General features: G+C 37.0%; 1 protein-coding gene across 2 annotated transcripts in view; it reads left to right on the top strand.

Annotated features, from left to right (window-relative positions):
* BRINP3 (BMP/retinoic acid inducible neural specific 3) overlaps positions 1-19,275 on the top strand; it is a 503,104-nt gene extending 483,829 nt beyond the window's left edge. For both annotated transcript variants that reach the window (XM_053693750.1, XM_053693751.1), the window contains one exon: positions 18,159-19,275. In XM_053693750.1, the coding sequence (XP_053549725.1) occupies positions 18,159-19,275 (1,117 nt within the window). The remainder of the gene's footprint in view (positions 1-18,158) is intronic.
* The last annotated feature ends 939 nt before the right edge of the window (positions 19,276-20,214 follow it).

Below are 20,214 nucleotides of genomic sequence, written 5' to 3' on the forward strand. Positions count from 1 at the left end.
ATAACGATTCTTCAAAAAATTAAGAGTAGAGGTTTGTCTATACCAGTACTCCATAAAACCCTTGGGTGTATTCCATCTGGGCCTGGGTTTTTTTTACCTTAATATTATCCATTTTTTTTCCTGATACCCTCTAGACATAACCCAGTTAATGGTATGGGCTGGCATGTTCTAGTTTGTTCCAAAGTATCCTCCATTGATTCCTCTCTTGTGTATACTGAAAAAAAGAATTGGTTTAGTACCTTCTCCCTGTCACTGTTAATCATGCTACCCTCCAAGCATTATAATGTACTTCTTAGTTTTTTTTGCTATTTATGTACTTAAAGAACCTTTTAGGGTTTGACTTATTATTATTTGCAATTAATCTTTCAATTTTGGCTAATTTGATTGTTTTTTGCATGCTTTGTTACATTCCTTTAAAATATTTGTTGAGTCAGTACTACGTTTTTTCCTAATCTCTCTTAACACATTTATATTTAGCACCATTGGCTTGGATTTATGTATTTTACTTTAATAACCATATGGTATGTGTTGATATGTATATTTATTTAACAAAGTTTCAAATGTTATCCATTTATCCTCTGTATTTTTATTAGAGAATACTTTGTCCCAATTTATGTTATTTAAAGGGACAGTCTACATAAATTTTATTACTTACTCTTACATATCAGAGAAGCATCCTGAAACTGATCCTACATCTATAAGCTTGTAAGAAGTACATGAAGCATTTAAATAATTATCATTTGCTAGCATCTGAAAGTAAACACCAAGCTCTGCCCACAGCCTTCTTTTTGTCCAGTTAGCTGTTTTCTTTGTATGACAGTTTAGTAGTGCACGTTTAATATTTTTCAGTTAGCTATTTCAAATTGCACATGTGCAGTGTTTTTTTTTCTCCTTAAGCCAGAAATGCAGGGGACATTTATTGTAGGCGGACCAGCATAAGTTCCTACAAAAAATTATAGTTACAGTGGCTTTCTATTGTTTCTGTTTGCTTTTTACTTGTGATTTTTTCTATTGCAAGTGATTATTATTATATAATCATTATATTAACGTGGTAAGAAAATTTATTTTATTCAATTGTTGATTTATGTTATTGTTGTTATTATTATTATTATTATTATTATTATTATCAGGTATTTGTAGAGCGCTAACAGGTTCGCTCCTCATTACTTATGAATGTCATAAATCACTGTTGTCATGATCTCCCGGTCTGTGCAGGCAAGCACATCTCTGCACCTCCCCCCTATATAGTGTATAGTTGTGCCAGCTATACCAATTTGATTGTGCTATCTTCTACATATGTGGTGCTGCAGTGCTCTGAGCTGGTGACTACTAATATTGATATTATTTTGCTTCCTTTTCTGAGATTACACCTCATGATCAATCCTTTGACCTGTGTGTGATCAATAATTGGTTATTTGCTGTAACGCTAGCTGGAGGCGTTGCTCAATCAAACACTTACATGCCCAGTGCAGGTGTTCTTACTTAGGAAAATGAGTCTGCTCAGATATTCACTAAAGAAAAGCGTATCTTCCACATCTAAGCACCAGGTCATCTACAAAAGCAAATTATTGAGATCATATCATCTCTTTCAATAAGTACATGTTTACCTTGTTCTATTCTTATAGGGTGTTATATTTTGAAGCTGTGCTGCCCAACCGTGCAATAGATATAGCTTTATCATATTCACATTACATAATGGTCTTTAACTCCTATAAAGCCTGCGATTTCATATAACATCCACAGAAGCGCATCATAGAACGTGTAACATGCATTATCCGATTCTCTCTTAAATGTCATCTTGTTAACAAGTTTCTTATTTTTTGGTGAGGATAAAGGACCTTATGGCCCTGCAATTACGACACACATTACGGCACCCATAGCCCCATGCATGCAATGTCACCTATAGCTATTCTGAAAGCGGCAATCATTTCCAGACATCTGAGGTAGTAACTGGGTTACTTGTAATGTTTGTCATGGGAATAAAAACAAGCACTTATTACTAATAATAATAATACACAGCAGTAAAGTGCAGTTATAACGTCTTAAAAAAATCCTACCCTTGTGTGTTTTGACTATATTGTTCATGAAGAAATAAAGCACTTCCATTACATTGCACTGGTTGTTTACAAGAGAAAGCCTCTACTGTGCGTTACAACCAATCACCAGCTATCTCATGTGGGATTGCAATGTATCTTGCTTGGTAATTAGTGTATATATATATATATATATATATATATATATATATAGAAAGGGTAGGGAAAGGGAGGCTAGTAGAGCCAGATTAATAATTCTTTACCTAGGACTATATGGCAACGCCCAGGTGCAAACAAAACCTTATATGAAGGAAAAAATAACCAATGTGCAGACCCTTTAAATATTTAGATAATCATTATAAAAAAGGGAGATACTACAACAACCGCAATTAGATTGTTATAATGCATAGACAGGGATTACAGCACATATTTTTTATAATTTTTAATTAGCTTTGTAAAATTCTAAAGCTCCGCTAAAATAGCGGTGTGTGTAGATATATACTCATTCCCCACATTCACATATGCTACCCAGCGTAAAAGTTGAATAGAAGGTTACCACTAAATTAAAGAACACATGAATCGATGAGTCAAGAAGCGTGATTGGACCAATGCACAAGCACAGATTTGGCTGTGCAGTTTTATTGTAGTTCACACAGAATGAAACCAGAAGAGCAAACAGGTATCGACTGTTTAAATTGACAACACCTCCACTAGAGGGTGGTTACGTGTAAGCGTAAAATCCGCCACCATAGTGATCATTGAGGATCTATGTCAAAACAACACATGTATATAGATAAACAAATAGAAAATTCATACAACCAATATTGTAGGATGAAAAATGTAATGCTTAAGTCATGTGCACTATACCTAAATTTGGCGAAATTGTGCAGGAAACATCCTCAAAATTATTTCTGATAGAGGACAGTATAGTCTGTAGGGGGCTAGAAAAAACAACACCTGTAACAGCGGGCACCACCAACTGAATGAGAGGTATCAGGTGTCATGTTATCACATATCAGGATCTATGTTTCTTAACCCCAGTTTATACAGACTAACTGTTGAAAACTTAATAGCATTAAGCAGTATACAATATACATGTACTAGTTGAACAGTATTTCCAAAGACCAATAGAGGTTATGGGGATAGTATATAGCAACTCCAGTATTCAGCGGGCACCACCAAATATAAAGGTATCCGGTGTCATGAATAATATTGATTCTGGATCTATGTTAGAACTACCCCAAAATAACTCTTTTTCGGTCTGTTACAGTTGTATAGAAAATGGAAATGAATTACAGCGCATTACAACTCATTTAATACATGACAGTATCTGAATAGCATAAACAAACATGTACACAGGTAGTGGTCACCCTTTTCAGGGCTTAGGCATGTCCCATAACTAGGAACTGTGTATACAGATGGTGCGTTTAAACACCTTCGGATGTCCAGGTAAATGAGCTGAAAAATCAGATGGTAAACGCTCAGTTAGTTATACAACCGTGTCTTTGCTTTCTGTAAAAGAACTTCCAAATGGTTTCCGTGTGTAGATAGATTTCAATTCAAACATGCTACATTCTAGCACAGCGTAGACGCCACAGCGATCTGTCCTTCGTGCATGTCCGTCTCCACTTCTTACGTCACTGCCGACGTACGTTTCACCCCCCACGTGACAACCAGAGAGCACAGGGGTTTCCTCAGGGCAAAAGCGGATGCTGGTTTCCATTGCAGCCGCAATATATATCTCCTTCTTTAAGCTTATAGGAGGATACCTGTAGCAGTAGTAGCCAATAATAAGCATTTTCTGAGCCGCAGCCCATTTATATAGATAAAAGCGGATACGGTGAATATATATACACAGTGAAAAATAATAAGTTTTATAAAGCAACTCCAAAGAACCAACATTAAGGAAAAAAGGATTATGTATAGATGTATGCAGAAAGGAAAAATAAGAATAAATATAAGAATAGAAGAGAAAGGCCTACTTTTCCATGGTTCTTAAGAGGATTATTGCAGTGTATGCTAAAATAAAACCTTTTTCGTCCATGTTTTTAAGCTACATCAAATTAAAGGCTTTACATGCATACTGTTGATCCCTCGATTCATGTGTTTAAGGAATTTCTACATAATATAAAAGTAAAGATAAATATGTTTGTTGATTCCTAAAGACAAGGTGAAAATATATTGAATTATGTTCAATATAACTAAGAGTAATTATATTGAACAAACCTGCACTCCTTTAAATAGCAGACATTGTAAGTCATTCTAAGGTGAAGAGTCAGATTGAAGAGAGACCCTAATTTGTATATATTGCATACTAAATTTATAGGGATTTTAAGATCAGTGTGGTCATTTTATTTGAGGAATGCAGCAAATTCAAATTTTTCATTTAACCCTTTGGGCATAAGGGTCTGTAGCTTATAGATCCATTCTGTTTCCCTTCTAAGTAGTATAGTATCAATGTCTCCTCCTCTACCAAGAAGGGAACAGTGTTCAATGCCTGTTACTCTTAGGTCCTGGGGATTGCATTTATGGTGTTTCATGAAGTGGAGAGCCACTCCACTTCTGATTTCACCATCTTCTGCTGCTTTAATGTCGTCTCTGTGCTCAGAGACCCTATCTTTCAGCATTCGTCTTGTTTTTCCCACATAGAAAGTCGGGCAGCAACAGGAAAGTAAATAAATTACATTTTCTGTCTTGCAATTTATAAATTGTTTTATAGGATAGATAGTGGAATCAGTAGCGAATGTTTTTGTGCGCACAATAAATTTACAGAACACACAATGTCCACATTTGAAACATCCTTTTATTTTTCTTTGTTCTTCTAGCCAATTTTTCTCACTAGGACTTTTAATAAAATGACTCCTAACTAATTTATCCTTGAGATTTGGAGCCCTCCTGGGTACCAGAGAGGGTTTTTCCCCAACAATTTTTCTAATTGACTCATCAGCTCTAAGGAACTGCCATTTTTCATCCAAGATAATACGGATTTTGTCCCAATGGTAGTTGAATTGGGTTACAAAGCGCACTTTTTGCTCTTCAGTTTTCTGAGTTGGATTATAGAGGAGTGTATCTCTGTCTGTTCTCCTAGCTCTATTGCGAGCATATCTTAGGTTTCGTTTGGAGTACCCTCTATTTTCAAATCTATTGGACATTTCAACAGCATGTGCATCGAATTTATTAAGGCTCGAACAGTTGCGCCTCAGGCGTAGAAACTGTCCCACGGGGATACCCCTTATAAGGGATTTTGGATGGTGGCTAGATGCCTCTAAAATATTATTAGTGGCAGTAGCCTTTCGAAAAATTTCCGTAGCCAGATTTTTTCCTTCTTTCTTGATTCTTACATCTAGGAAGGTAAGTTCACTAGTGTCAAAATCAAAGGTTAAGAGGATATTGTAGTTATTATTATTAAGTACTTTTACAAAGTCCTTCAGAGATTTTTCCGTCCCCCTCCAAAGGAGGAAGACATCGTCCACATACCGTAGCCAGATGAGAACATGTTCGTCAATCCAGTTTTGCAATTCGTTAAATACTGTTTTTGTTTCCCATAGACCCAAATGGAGGCAAGCATATGATGGGGCACATGTTGCCCCCATCGCTGTGCCCCTCATTTGTCTATAGAACTTTTTATCAAACGTAAATACGTTATTTTTTAACACAAACTCTAAAAGAGTTAGTACAAATTCGGTATGTTTTTGAAAAGTTGGACCTCTGCTTTCTAGAAAGAATCTCGCCGCTCTCAAACCCACATCATGTGGGATAGAAGAGTAGAGACCTTCCACATCCAAAGAAACCAGAAGTGTGTCTTGTTCTACTTCTAAACCGTCCAGTTTCCTAAGGAGGTCACTGGTGTCCTTAACGTAAGAGGTAAGGGTCAGTAGAAAAGGTTTTAAGTATTGGTCAACGTAGTTTCCCAGGTTCTCAGTGATACTCCCAATACCTGAGATAATGGGTCTTCCAGGTGGCTCTTGTAAGTTTTTGTGTAATTTGGGAATACAATAAAAGACTGGAAAACTTCGTATAAAGATATCCACATTCACTTTTACTTATTATGCCACTTTTTCTGGCATCGTTTAAGAGATGTAGCAGGTTAGCTTGTATTGAGTCTAAGGGATTATTTTGTAGGCATTGGTATTGCTCCTTATTTCTCAATTGTTTGTTGACCTCTTTCATGTAGAGGGACTCCTCCATTATGACCAGATTTCCCCCTTTATCGGCCTGTTTTATGACAATTCCTGATTTGTTCATCAGGTCTGACAAGGCTCGTCTCTCATTAAAGTTGAGGTTATTTTTACCTATGCCATGATAGGGTATTTTTTCTATTTCCCTTTCTACTTCCTTAACAAAAAGATGTACGGCAGGGACTAACATTAGGGGGGGCATATAGTCAGATTTTCTTTTTAAACCAGAGTCAATTTTGACTGCAGTACCAATAGTACTTGTCTGGTGTCCTTCTTGAATATCAGAGAAGGGCATTGAATCAGATGTTTCATTGGAGTCAAGTAGATGTACAAGATCAGAGATAGCAGTAGCATCATCTTTATCTAAAGTACCTTCTGTACTATTAGTTTGTTTCCCTTTCATTATGGAGGACAGGACTACCTTACGGGCAAAGAGGTGGAGATCTTTAATCACAGTAAATTTGTCCAGTGAGTTTGTTGGACAGAACGTTAGGCCCTTTTTAAGTAAACTTATATGGGCATTGTTTAGAGGAAAAGTTGACAGGTTGACTATTTGTAGTTCATCACTACCTTTTTTGGGGGGATCACTCAAAAGTCCTCCCTGTAGTCCCGACGTGTTCTCATCCTCGGTCCTGCCCCTCTCCTCCAATTCCTCCCCCTTCTCTGGGGTCTGCCCCGTTCTCTTGACATCTCCAGAGAGCTTTGATTTTTGTCTGTGTCTTTTCCTCCCTCCCCGTTTCCTTTCTTTTTTACCTGTCCTTTGGCCCCTTCGTTTTTTGATGACTTATTTTCACCTTCGGCATCAGAACAGTCAGTGCCGGAGTCATAAGAATTTTTATTCAGGTAATAAGTATATACCTGGTTCTTCTTATAGTCATCTTGGTCCCTGCTCAATTTCCTACATTTTCTTTGTTTAATTTCTTGTTGTAATTTAGAAACCAGCTCTTTTGTTTCATCGTTTAGTTTTGAGAATTTTGAATCCCCCTCAAAGGAATTGACAATCCTTAGGGCTTCATCTATCTCAATTTTAATCTTTTCAAGTTTCTTAATATCTTTATTAACCATTCGTTGCATGAGGTCAAGAGAACAGTCTGAGAGTCTCTCATTCCAATCCTCCATAAAGTTCTCCCCATCCTCATCATCACCCCTCATGTGCATTCCTGGATCTAAATGTAACCGTAGTCCCCTAGGAACAATTTTCTGTTTTATATAGTTTTCAAGACTATATTTCTCAGCCCTCATTCTTATTTGTTTAGTCAATAAATTTTTGTATTTCTTGAAAGCTCCATATATATTCGATATATCATCTCCATCACTACTAATGTTATGCTGAAGGGATTCACCTAGTTCAGCCTCCCATTGTTCGTCTGAGACTACAAAAGCCATCCTTCAATTCAATCTGCCAATTCTCCTTAAGAAGAATAACTCAATTACTTAGAATAACACAAAAAACCACCTTATATAAATCAACTTAGTAACCAATTAGACAACCAAACCCTGAGAAGCACAAATGTCTGCGAGAGAGCGAGAAATACTCGGCACACAGATGAATGTTGTATCAGTGAGAATATTTTCTACTGAGAAAGATACAACTTAATTTGTCTTTTTAACATAAAAACACAAACAGTGTTTAATTCAATAGTTAGAGAGTAGAGAACAGGCCTCACCTAATAGAAAGTCATAAAGGTATCCACCAGATTGACTTTATTTACTTACAGAGAAAGGGTAGGGAAAGGGAGGCTAGTAGAGCCAGATTAATAATTCTTTACCTAGGACTATATGGCAACGCCCAGGTGCAAACAAAACCTTATATGAAGGAAAAAATAACCAATGTGCAGACCCTTTAAATATTTAGATAATCATTATAAAAAAGGGAGATACTACAACAACCGCAATTAGATTGTTATAATGCATAGACAGGGATTACAGCACATATTTTTTATATAATTTTTAATTAGCTTTGTAAAATTCTAAAGCTCCGCTAAAATAGCGGTGTGTGTAGATATATACTCATTCCCCACATTCACATATGCTACCCAGCGTAAAAGTTGAATAGAAGGTTACCACTAAATTAAAGAACACATGAATCGATGAGTCAAGAAGCGTGATTGGACCAATGCACAAGCACAGATTTGGCTGTGCAGTTTTATTGTAGTTCACACAGAATGAAACCAGAAGAGCAAACAGGTATCGACTGTTTAAATTGACAACACCTCCACTAGAGGGTGGTTACGTGTAAGCGTAAAATCCGCCACCATAGTGATCATTGAGGATCTATGTCAAAACAACACATGTATATAGATAAACAAATAGAAAATTCATACAACCAATATTGTAGGATGAAAAATGTAATGCTTAAGTCATGTGCACTATACCTAAATTTGGCGAAATTGTGCAGGAAACATCCTCAAAATTATTTCTGATAGAGGACAGTTTAGTCTGTAGGGGTTCTAGAAAAAACAACACCTGTAACAGCGGGCACCACCAACTGAATGAGAGGTATCAGGTGTCATGTTATCACATATCAGGATCTATGTTTCTTAACCCCAGTTTATACAGACTAACTGTTGAAAACTTAATAGCATTAAGCAGTATACAATATACATGTACTAGTTGAACAGTATTTCCAAAGACCAATAGAGGTTATGGGGATAGTATATAGCAACTCCAGTATTCAGCGGGCACCACCAAATATAAAGGTATCCGGTGTCATGAATAATATTGATTCTGGATCTATGTTAGAACTACCCCAAAATAACTCTTTTTCGGTCTGTTACAGTTGTATAGAAAATGGAAATGAATTACAGCGCATTACAACTCATTTAATACATGACAGTATCTGAATAGCATAAACAAACATGTACACAGGTAGTGGTCACCCTTTTCAGGGCTTAGGCATGTCCCATAACTAGGAACTGTGTATACAGATGGTGCGTTTAAACACCTTCGGATGTCCAGGTAAATGAGCTGAAAAATCAGATGGTAAACGCTCAGTTAGTTATACAACCGTGTCTTTGCTTTCTGTAAAAGAACTTCCAAATGGTTTCCGTGTGTAGATAGATTTCAATTCAAACATGCTACATTCTAGCACAGCGTAGACGCCACAGCGATCTGTCCTTCGTGCATGTCCGTCTCCACTTCTTACGTCACTGCCGACGTACGTTTCACCCCCCACGTGACAACCAGAGAGCACAGGGGTTTCCTCAGGGCAAAAGCGGATGCTGGTTTCCATTGCAGCCGCAATATATATCTCCTTCTTTAAGCTTATAGGAGGATACCTGTAGCAGTAGTAGCCAATAATAAGCATTTTCTGAGCCGCAGCCCATTTATATAGATAAAAGCGGATACGGTGAATATATATACACAGTGAAAAATAATAAGTTATATAAAGCAACTCCAAAGAACCAACATTAAGGAAAAAAGGATTATGTATAGATGTATGCAGAAAGGAAAAATAAGAATAAATATAAGAATAGAAGAGAAAGGCCTACTTTTCCATGGTTCTTAAGAGGATTATTGCAGTGTATGCTAAAATAAAACCTTTTTCGTCCATGTTTTTAAGCTACATCAAATTAAAGGCTTTACATGCATACTGTTGATCCCTCGATTCATGTGTTTAAGGAATTTCTACATAATATAAAAGTAAAGATAAATATGTTTGTTGATTCCTAAAGACAAGGTGAAAATATATTGAATTATGTTCAATATAACTAAGAGTAATTATATTGAACAAACCTGCACTCCTTTAAATAGCAGACATTGTAAGTCATTCTAAGGTGAAGAGTCAGATTGAAGAGAGACCCTAATTTGTATATATTGCATGCTAAATTTATACTGTCCTCTATCAGAAATAATTTTGAGGATGTTTCCTGCACAATTTGGCCAAATTTAGGTATAGTGCACATGACTTAAGCATTACATTTTTCATCCTACAATATTGGTTGTATGAATTTTCTATTTGTTTATCTATATACATGTGTTGTTTTGACATAGATCCTCAATGATCACTATGGTGGCGGATTTTACGCTTACACGTAACCACCCTCTAGTGGAGGTGTTGTCAATTTAAACAGTCGATACCTGTTTGCTCTTCTGGTTTCATTCTGTGTGAACTACAATAAAACTGCACAGCCAAATCTGTGCTTGTGCATTGGTCCAATCACGCTTCTTGACTCATCGATTCATGTGTTCTTTAATTTAGTGGTAACCTTCTATTCAACTTTTACGCTGGGTAGCATATGTGAATGTGGGGAATGAGTATATATCTACACACACCGCTATTTTAGCGGAGCTTTAGAATTTTACAAAGCTAATTAAAAATTATAAAAAATATGTGCTGTAATCCCTGTCTATGCATTATAACAATCTAATTGCGGTTGTTGTAGTATCTCCCTTTTTTATAATGATTATCTCTATATATATATATATATATATATATATATATATATATATATATATATATATATATATATATATATATAAAATTTATATTTATTACAATGCACAAGTATTTAAGCTGATCTTACATGGCTTTTGATTTATAGTTATAACTGCTATGCAGACTTGTAAAAATGATACATTTGCATTTCAGAATATATATATATATATATATATATATATATATATATATATATATATATATATATATATATATATATATATATAAACATGAAAGTGGGCTGCACTCTTAAACCGGACTAGGTACACATCCCATGACACTGCACACAGCTAGATTTAAAGCAAGATGGAGGAGTTAGTTACAGCATTTGGCCAAATGGTGATAGGATAGGACATTTAGGTCTCTTTAAGGCATGAATTGTGTGGCTTTAGGTTAGTAAACCCAGAGAGGAGGAGACCTCAGCGTGGTCCTGGGCCTATCACCAATTGGACAAATACTGTAACTAACTCTTCTATTTTGCTTTTAATCTAGCTGTGTGCTTGCAAGAGAGTGCAATACTTTATATGTGTTATATATAGGTACAGTATATCTCTAGCTCTCTCACACACACGCGCACATTCAGGGAATTAGGTCTGGCACAATTGCAAGAATTTTAATCACAGCAATGCATCAATATTAAAAAATATTGTATTGGGGGGGGGGGGCTATGGAGCACTCTCAGTCGGCTCATCTATGTGCATTGTGCAAATGAACAGTAAGTCCTGGGCTGGCACTCATCAAAACCTTCACAGTGCATCCTGCAATATGTGGACCAGGAGGGAATCTGCAGAGGTGCAAGTGCACCATCAATAACACAGTAACTAGGGGAGGTTGAGAAAATGATACTGGCTTCTGCAAAGTACAACTACTTTTGAATTAGACTTGACCATGGATAATATGGTAAGGTCTCACTGTAGCCTCAGTTTTTTTTAATTATATTTAAGTGGTAATCCTAAGAATTATTTTCTCTTTGTGGGATGAGTAGAAAGAAACAATAAATATTTGTTAATAGCTTCCCCCCTATTTATACCCATTTTCTTCAACAATTTTAAAAAAAGAAAAATATCTTTCTTGCGTTTCATAAGTGACTCAAACACCCCCTCTGTCTATTTCTCCAACCCCCACTATGTCTTTCTCCAAACACGGTCTCTCACTCTAACCCCTGTCTCGCCCTTTTTCTCTCCCCTTTGTCTCTATCCTTTTGGCTCTCTTTTTCCCCCTTTGGCTCTCTCTCCCTCTAGCACTCTCTCCCACTCCCTCTGTCTCTCTCACTCCCTCTGTCTCTCTTTCCCTCTGGCTCTTTCTCTAGCTCTCTCCCTCTGGCTCTCTCTCTAGCTCTCTCCCTCTGGATCTTTCTCTAGCTCTCTCCCTCTGGATCTTTCTCTAGCTCTCTCCCTCTGGCTCTTTCTCTTGCTCTCTCCCTCTGGCTCTCTCTCTAGCTCTCTCCCTCTGGCTCTCTCTCTAGCTCTCTCCCTCTGGCTCTTTCTCTTGCTCTCTCCCTCTGGCTCTCTCTCTAGCTCTCTCCCTCTGGATCTTTCTCTAGCTCTCTCCCTCTGGATCTTTCTCTAGCTCTCTCCCTCTGACTCTCTCTCTCCCTCTGTCTCCCTCTCTAGCACTCTCTCTGTCTCTCTCTCCCTCTGTCTCTCTCGCTCTCTCCCTCTGGCTCTCTCCCCCTCTGGCTCTCTCTCTTTCTCCCCCTCTGGCCCTCTGGCTCTCTCCCCCCCCCCCTCTGGCTCTCTCTCCCCCCCCCCCTCTTGTTCTCTCTCTCTCTCTGGCTCTCTCTCCCTCTGGCTCTCTATCCCCATCTGGTTCTCTCTCTCTCCCTCTGTCTCTCTCTCTCTCCCCCTCTGGCTCTCTCTCTCAAGTTTCTAATGACTTCTATTTAAACATTTTTATTTCATTCTATTGGTATCTTTTGTTGAAAAGCAGGGATGTAAACTTAGAAGCCTGCCCATTTCTGAAGCACTATATGGCAGCAGTTTTGCAAGAATGCTATCCATTTGCACTATTTCCTGCCATGTAGTGCCCCAGACAACTAGCAAGGTATCTCTTTAAAGTGATGGCATACTCTCCCCTTTTTAAAAACAGATCTAGAATGTTAGTTATATTTCATTCAACAGTTGTAATGAGGATGCACTAACTTACTTTTTAATATAGATATGAAATTCTAGAACCCTGCGTTCCATGGCTTACTTCAAAAGTCAATTTTTCTGTGAGCAACTGCTTTTTCGAAGGCCTTTGAAAAAGCAGTTGCGAAACACGCATCAGGCATTCGCACTGCTCCTCTCCACCAGTTCTTACTTTTTAGCTTAAAATTGTTGGCCTTGAAGGCAATGATTCTATCATAGACTTTACAGATAACTTGGGACATCTTTTAGCTTCAGCGTAAACTTTTGGCATTAATGGTTAATTGCTCTAATTTATTAATCTTGGCATATCGTTTTGGTTATTTTCTGGGTAAGCTTGGTCTTACTATAGCCCACCTAACCGGGGCCAGCAGACACCATAGTGAGGATATCACATCCATAGTAAGGATATTACATCCTTACTTATTTTAGTACCGCACAGTTTTGCAAACTTGAAGCCAGATTTGTTCTACCTGCTAGTCTTATAATATCGCTCACTGCTAATAGCTATAAATCTTGACATTTTATTCATATGGGAATAGTGGTTCTTTCTAGGGAACAGCAGCTGCTAGATTATCTGATCTAATATATTAATTGTAAAGATACCCTATCACTGTGAAGGACGCACTACATAGCAATTTCTTTCCATACAATTGAACATTATTGAATTGAACTAAGATTATCTAGGCCTCTAGTTATCAACGTGTCTAATAACATCGCCGGCCCCAATACACCCGCCTAAGCTCGCCTACCATCGCCGCCGCAAACCAGAATAATCTCACCAAAGTTATCAATAAAGCTGTCAAAAAGCCGCGCACCAAGTACGGGGCGATGAGCAGCGGACTATGATCTCGCTGCTCTTCGGCTTTTTTCCAGCTTTATTGCTAGCCTGTCACTAAGCACCCACACTAAACTACACTGTTCTACCCCCTATACCGGCACCCCCGGAGCCCCCCGCAACTAAATAAAGTTATTAACCCCTAAACTGCCGCTCCCGTACACCGCCGCAACTATATTAAATCTATTAACCCCTAAACCGCCGCTCCTGGAGCCCACCGCCACATACATTATACCTAGTAACCCCTATCCTGCCCCCCCATACCGCTGTCACCTATAATAAATTTATTAACCCCTATCCTGCCGATCCCGGACCCCGCCGCAACTAAATAAATTGTTTAACCCCTAAACCGCCGCACCCAGACCCCGCCGCCACCTATATTAAACTTATTAAACCCTAATCTGCCCCCCCTACACCGTCGCCACCTATAATAAATTTATTAAAATAGTCCTTGATATACCTATAATAAATTTATTAACCCCTATCCTGCCCCCCTACACCGCCGCAACCTATAATAAAATGATTAACCCCTAAACCTAAGTCTAACCCTAACTCTAACAGCCCCCTAACTTAAATATTAATTAAATACATCTAAATATTATAACTCTTATTAACTAAATTAATCCTATTTAAAACTAAATAATTACCTGTAATATAAACCCTAATATAGCTACAATATAAATAATAATTATATTGTAGCTATCTTATGATTTATTTTTATTTTACAGGCAAATTTCTATTTATTTTACCTAGGTACAATAGCTATTAAATAGTTATTAACTATTTAATAGCTACCTAGTTAAAATAAAGAAAAAATTACCTGTAAAATAAAAACTAACCTAAGTTACAATTACACCTAACACTACACTATCATTAAATAAATTATTCCTATTTAAAACTAAATACTTACCTGTAAAATAAACCCTAAGATAGCTACAATGTAATTAATAATTACATTGTAGCTATTTTAGGATTTATATTTATTTTACAGGTAACTTTGTATTTATTTTAGCTAGTTAGAATAGTTATTAAATAGTTATTAACTATGTAATAACTACCTAGCTAAAAGAAATACAAAATTACCTGTAAAATAAATCCTAACCTAAGTTACAATTAAACCTAACACTACACTATTATTAAATTAATTAAATAAATTACCTACAAATAACTACAATTAAATACAATTAAATAAACTAACTAAAGTACAAAAAATAAAAAAAACTAAGTTACAAAAAATAAAAAAAATAAGTTACAAACATTTCAAAAATATTACAACAATTTTAAGCTTCTTACACCTAATCTAAGCCCCCTAATAAAATAACAAAGGCCCCCCAAAATAAAAAAATGCCCTACCCTATTCTACATTAAAAAGTTAACAGCTCTATTACCTGGCATGCCCCAAAGAATTTAGCTCTTTTGCCTGTAAAAATAAAATACAACCCCCCCAATATTAAAACCCACCACCCACATACCCCTACTCTAACCCAAACCCCCCTTAAATAAACCTAACACTGCCCCCCTGAAGATCATCCTACCTTTAGCCATCTTCAGCCAGCCGACCACCGATGGAACAGAAGAAGACATCTGGAGCGGCAGAAGTCATCATCCAAGGGGCGCTGAAGAAGTCTTTCATCCGATTGAAGTCATCATCCAGGCGGCGTCTTCAATCTTTATCCATCCGGAGCGGAGCGGAGCCATCTTCAGATGAGCCGACACGGAGCCATCTTCTTCCACCAACGACTGAACAACGAATGACGGTTCCTTTAAGTGACGTCATCCAAGATGGCGTCCCTCGAATTCCGATTGGCTGATAGGATTCTATCAGCCAATCGGAATTAAGGTAGGAAAATCTGATTGGCTGATTGAATCAGCAAATAAGATTGAAGTTCAATCCAATTGGCTGATCCAATCAGCCAATCAGATTGATCTTGCATTCTATTGGCTGATCAGAACAGCCAATAGAATGCGTGCTCAATCTGATTGGCTGATTGGATCAGCCAATCCGATTGAACTTCAATCTGATTGGCTGATTTAATCAGCCAATCAGATTTTTCCTACCTTAATTCCAATTGGCTGAATTGTATTTTATTTTACAGGCAAAAGATCTGAATTCTTTGGGGCATGCACTGCAAAATGCCCTTTTAAGGGCTGGTAAGGTAATAGAGCTGTTAACTTTTTAATGTAGAATAGGGTAGGGAATTGTTTTATTTTGGGGGGCTTTGTTATTTTATTAGGGGGCTTAGATTAGGTGTAAGTAGCTTAAAATTGTTGTAATATTTTTTAAATGTTTGTAACTTATTTTTTTTATTTTTTGTAACTTAGTTTTTTTTATTTTTTGTACTTTAGTTAGTTTATTTAATTGTATTTAATTGTAGTTATTTGTAGGTAATTTATTTAATTTAATGATAGTGTAGTGTTAGGTTTAATTGTAACTTAGGTTAGGATTTATTTTACAGGTAATTTTGTATTTCTTTTAGCTAGGTAGTTATTACATAGTTAATAACTATTTAATAACTATTCTAACTAGCTAAAATAAATACAAAGTTACCTGTAAAATAAATTTAAATCCTAAAATAGCTACAATGTAATTATTAATTACATTGTAGCTATCTTAGGGTTTATTTTACAGGTAAGTATTTAGTTTTAAATAGGAATAATTTATTTAATGATAGTGTAGTGTTAGGTGTAATTGTAACTTAGGTTAGTTTTTATTTTACAGGTAAATTTCTCTTTATTTTAACTAGGTAGCTATTAAATAGTTAATAACTATTTAATAGCTATTGTACCTAGTTAAAATAAATAGAAATTTGCCTGTAAAATAAAAATAAATCCTAAAATAGCTACAATATAATTATTATTTATATTGTAGCTATATTAGGGTTTATTTTAAAAGTATTTAGTTTTAAATAGGATTAATTTAGTTAATAAGAGTTATAATATTTAGATGTATTTAATTAATATTTACGTTAGGGGGTGTTAGGGTTAGGGTTAGACTTAGGTTTAGGGGTTAATAATTTTATTATAGTTGCAGCGGTGTAGGGGGGTCAGGATAGGGGTTAATAAATTTATTATTGTGGCGGCGGCAGGATAGGGGTTAATAGGTATTATGTAGGTGGCGGCAGGGTCTGGGAGCGGCGGTTTAGGGGTTAACATATTTATTATAGTGGTGGCGGGGTCCGGGAGCGGCGGTTTAGGGGTCAATCAGTTTATTATAGTGGCTGCGGGGTCCGGGACTGGCGGTTTAGGGGTTAATCAGTTTATTAAAGTGGTGGTGGGCTCTGGGAGCGGCGGTTTAGGGGTAATACATTTATTTAGTTGCGGCGGTGTAGGGGGGAACAGATTAGGGGTGTTTAGACTTGGGGTACATGTTAGGGTGTTAGGTGCAGACAGCTCCCATAGGAATCAATGGGATGTCGGGCAGCAGCGAACATGAACTTTCGCTATGGTCAGACTCCCATTGATTCCTATGGGATCCGCCGCCTCTAGGGTGGCGGATTGAAAACCAGGTACGCTGGGCCGGAAAAGTGCCGAGCGTACCTGCTAGTTTTTTGATAACTAGCAAAAGTAGTCAGATTGCCGAACTTGTGTGCGGAACATCTGGAGTGACGTAAGAATCGATCTGTGTCGGACTGAGTCCGGCGGATCGAAGCTTACGTCACTAAATTCTACTTTTGCCGGTGTGTAGGGCTTGATAACTTAGGCGAATCAGCCTCGCCACAAATACGCTGTGGAATTCAAGCGTATTTGAGGTTGACGGCTTGATAACTAGAGGCCCTAGTCTGATATATCAATCTGAGTTGACATATCCACCTTTGAGATAACCATATCACTGTGTAAGACCCACTACATTACAATTGAATATAACTGAGTATCTAGTTTGGTACACCAATATTTTGAAAAAGTCTATAAACCAATAGTACTAATATGTATTTGCTAAGGGAACTGGTAATGAGTACAGATTGATCACTGTACTGTTTTTTGGAGAGGCGTTTGTGTGTCAATTGTATTCTTGACACGTTTTTTTATATCTTTCTGTCTAAATTTTAGTAGTGGATAATTCCACCCTTTTTTATATATATATAATTCTAATAAAGTTGAAGTTTTAAATCACTACACTCCACACATCTATTTATTGTATTGATTATCCCCCCTTTTGTCTATATAAATGTGTTACACACAAGCATAAGGCACTGCCTACGCATACACTCAGGTTTATATTGGGTAGGATAGTGGAGATAATCTAAAACACCCCCCTCCATTCCCTAGGGGCCTTAGGGAAATTCTTTTGAAGTTTTCTTAAAGTATTCTGTGAGCAGAGCTCATGTTTATGAGCTGAATTCTTTCTGAGCTGCATACACATTGCATCCAAAAAAGCCATCAGACTAATCCTATTTAACTAGGTTGTTATGCATCAATTTGTTGTCTAACTTGTTAAATTACATTTCCTTATATCATCATAGTTTCCAATGTAATTTATTTTGTTTTTAATTGATTGCTATAGATGTTGATTAAAGTTTTACACTAATGCCTTATGTTTTTTTCTAGATCCTTATCATATTGGCTAAATCGAATTCAGACATTATCATACTGCAATGAAAATGGCTTTTTGGGCAGCTTCTCTGAAGAAATTCATTCTTGCACGTGCCCCAATGACCAAATTTCCTGTCAAACATATTTACCCTGTATTGTTGGAGATGCTGCATCCTGTCTAACATGTGCAACTGAAAACCGCACCAGATGTGGAAGTTGTAACAATGGATATATACTTAGTCAAGGATTCTGTAAGCCTGAAATAGCTGATTCCACGGAGCACTATATTGGATTTGAAACTGATATGCAGGATCTGGAGATGAAATATTTACTTCAAAAAAATGATCGTAGGATAGAAGTACATGCAATATTTATCAGCAATGATATACGGCTTAATAGCTGGTTCGATCCATCCTGGCGCAAGAGAATGCTCCTTACTTTAAAGAGTAATAAATATAAAGCCAATATGGTACATATGATCCTTGGACTTTCCATCCAGATTTGCTTAACTAAGAATAGTACTTTGGAACCAGTTTTAGCTATTTATGTCAATCCTTTTGGAGGAAGTCATTCAGAAAGCTGGTTTATGCCAATAAATGAAAATAGCTTTCCAAACTGGGAAAGAACTAAGCTGGATTTGCCTTTGCAATGTTATAACTGGACTTTGACTTTAGGAAATAAATGGAAAACCTTTTTTGAAACTGTTCACATCTACTTAAGGAGTCGAATTAAATCCAATGGTCCAAATGCTAACGAAAGCATCTATTATGAGCCTTTGGAATTCATTGATCCTTCACGAAATCTGGGATATATGAAAATAAATAACATTCAGGTCTTTGGTTATAGCATGCATTTTGACCCTGAAGCCATTCGTGACTTAATCTTACAGTTGGATTATCCCTATACTCAGGGTTCACAAGACTCAGCTCTTATACAGCTGTTGGAAATAAGAGACCGTGTTAATAAACTATCTCCACCGGGTCAACAACACTTAGACCTGTTTTCGTGCCTACTTCGACACAGACTTAAGCTGTCTACCAGTGAAGTAGTGAGGATAATGTCTGCTTTGCAGACCTTTAATGAAAAATTACCAAACTCAGTTGAACATGAGACAACCAAATTATGTAGTTAGCCTTAAATTGCAAGCACAACACAAAACCTTTAAAGAGTTTTTACAGTGCTTTTGTGAACAGTTTGTTTTAAAAAGTAAATTTAAACTGTCTTTTCAATATCCGTCTTATATCAGTTGTTGGCATTTAAAGTATATGAACTTAAAATACTTGCATTTTTTTTTCTTTGGTTTATGAATGAAATAAACGCAGATGTAAATCTAGAAAATATTCTACTTTTTACAATCAAGTTTCTTTGTAATTTTATATGTTCCATGGCAGTGCGTTGTGTGCTGCATGCTCTAGAGGGAACATAAAGTTATACCAATAAAATTTTATAGCAGACCAGTTGTTAAATAACTGCTTTGGGGTATTCTTTTTATTATGTGTGTTTTCCAATGTGCTATGGCATATTTGTACGTATGAAAGATATATTTACACTCACAAAATATAAAAAAAAAATGTCTTAAGAATAGAATAAATACTAATATAAATTACTAGTCCTAAAGCCCGTGTACACGGGCCATTTTTTGCAGTACAGCGGTTCCACCCCTTGTTCTCTCTCTATCCCCCCTCTCTTTTGCTCTTTCCCCCCTCTCTTTTGCTCTCTCTCTCTTCCCCTCTCTTCTGCTCTCTCTCTCCCCCTCTATCTATTTTGCTCTCTCTCTCTCTCTCCTTTGCGCTCTCTCCCCCTCTCTTTTGCTCTCTCTCCCCCTCTCTTTTCCTCCCTCTCTTTTGCGCTCTCTCTTCCCCTCTCTTTTGCGCTCTCTCTCTCCCACTCTCTTTTGCTCTCTCTTCCCCTCTCTTTTGCTGTCTCTCTCCCTCTCTTTTGCTTTTTCTATCCCCCCTCTTTTGCTCTCTCCCTCTCCCCCTGTTCTTTTGCTCTATCCCCTCTCTTTTGCTGTGTCTCTCCCTCTCTTTTGCTCTCTCTATCCCCCCTCTTTTGCTCTCTCTCTCTCCCC

The sequence above is a fragment of the Bombina bombina genome, chromosome 10 (genome assembly GCF_027579735.1).
Source record: "Bombina bombina isolate aBomBom1 chromosome 10, aBomBom1.pri, whole genome shotgun sequence".
Classification (NCBI taxonomy): domain Eukaryota; kingdom Metazoa; phylum Chordata; class Amphibia; order Anura; family Bombinatoridae; genus Bombina; species Bombina bombina.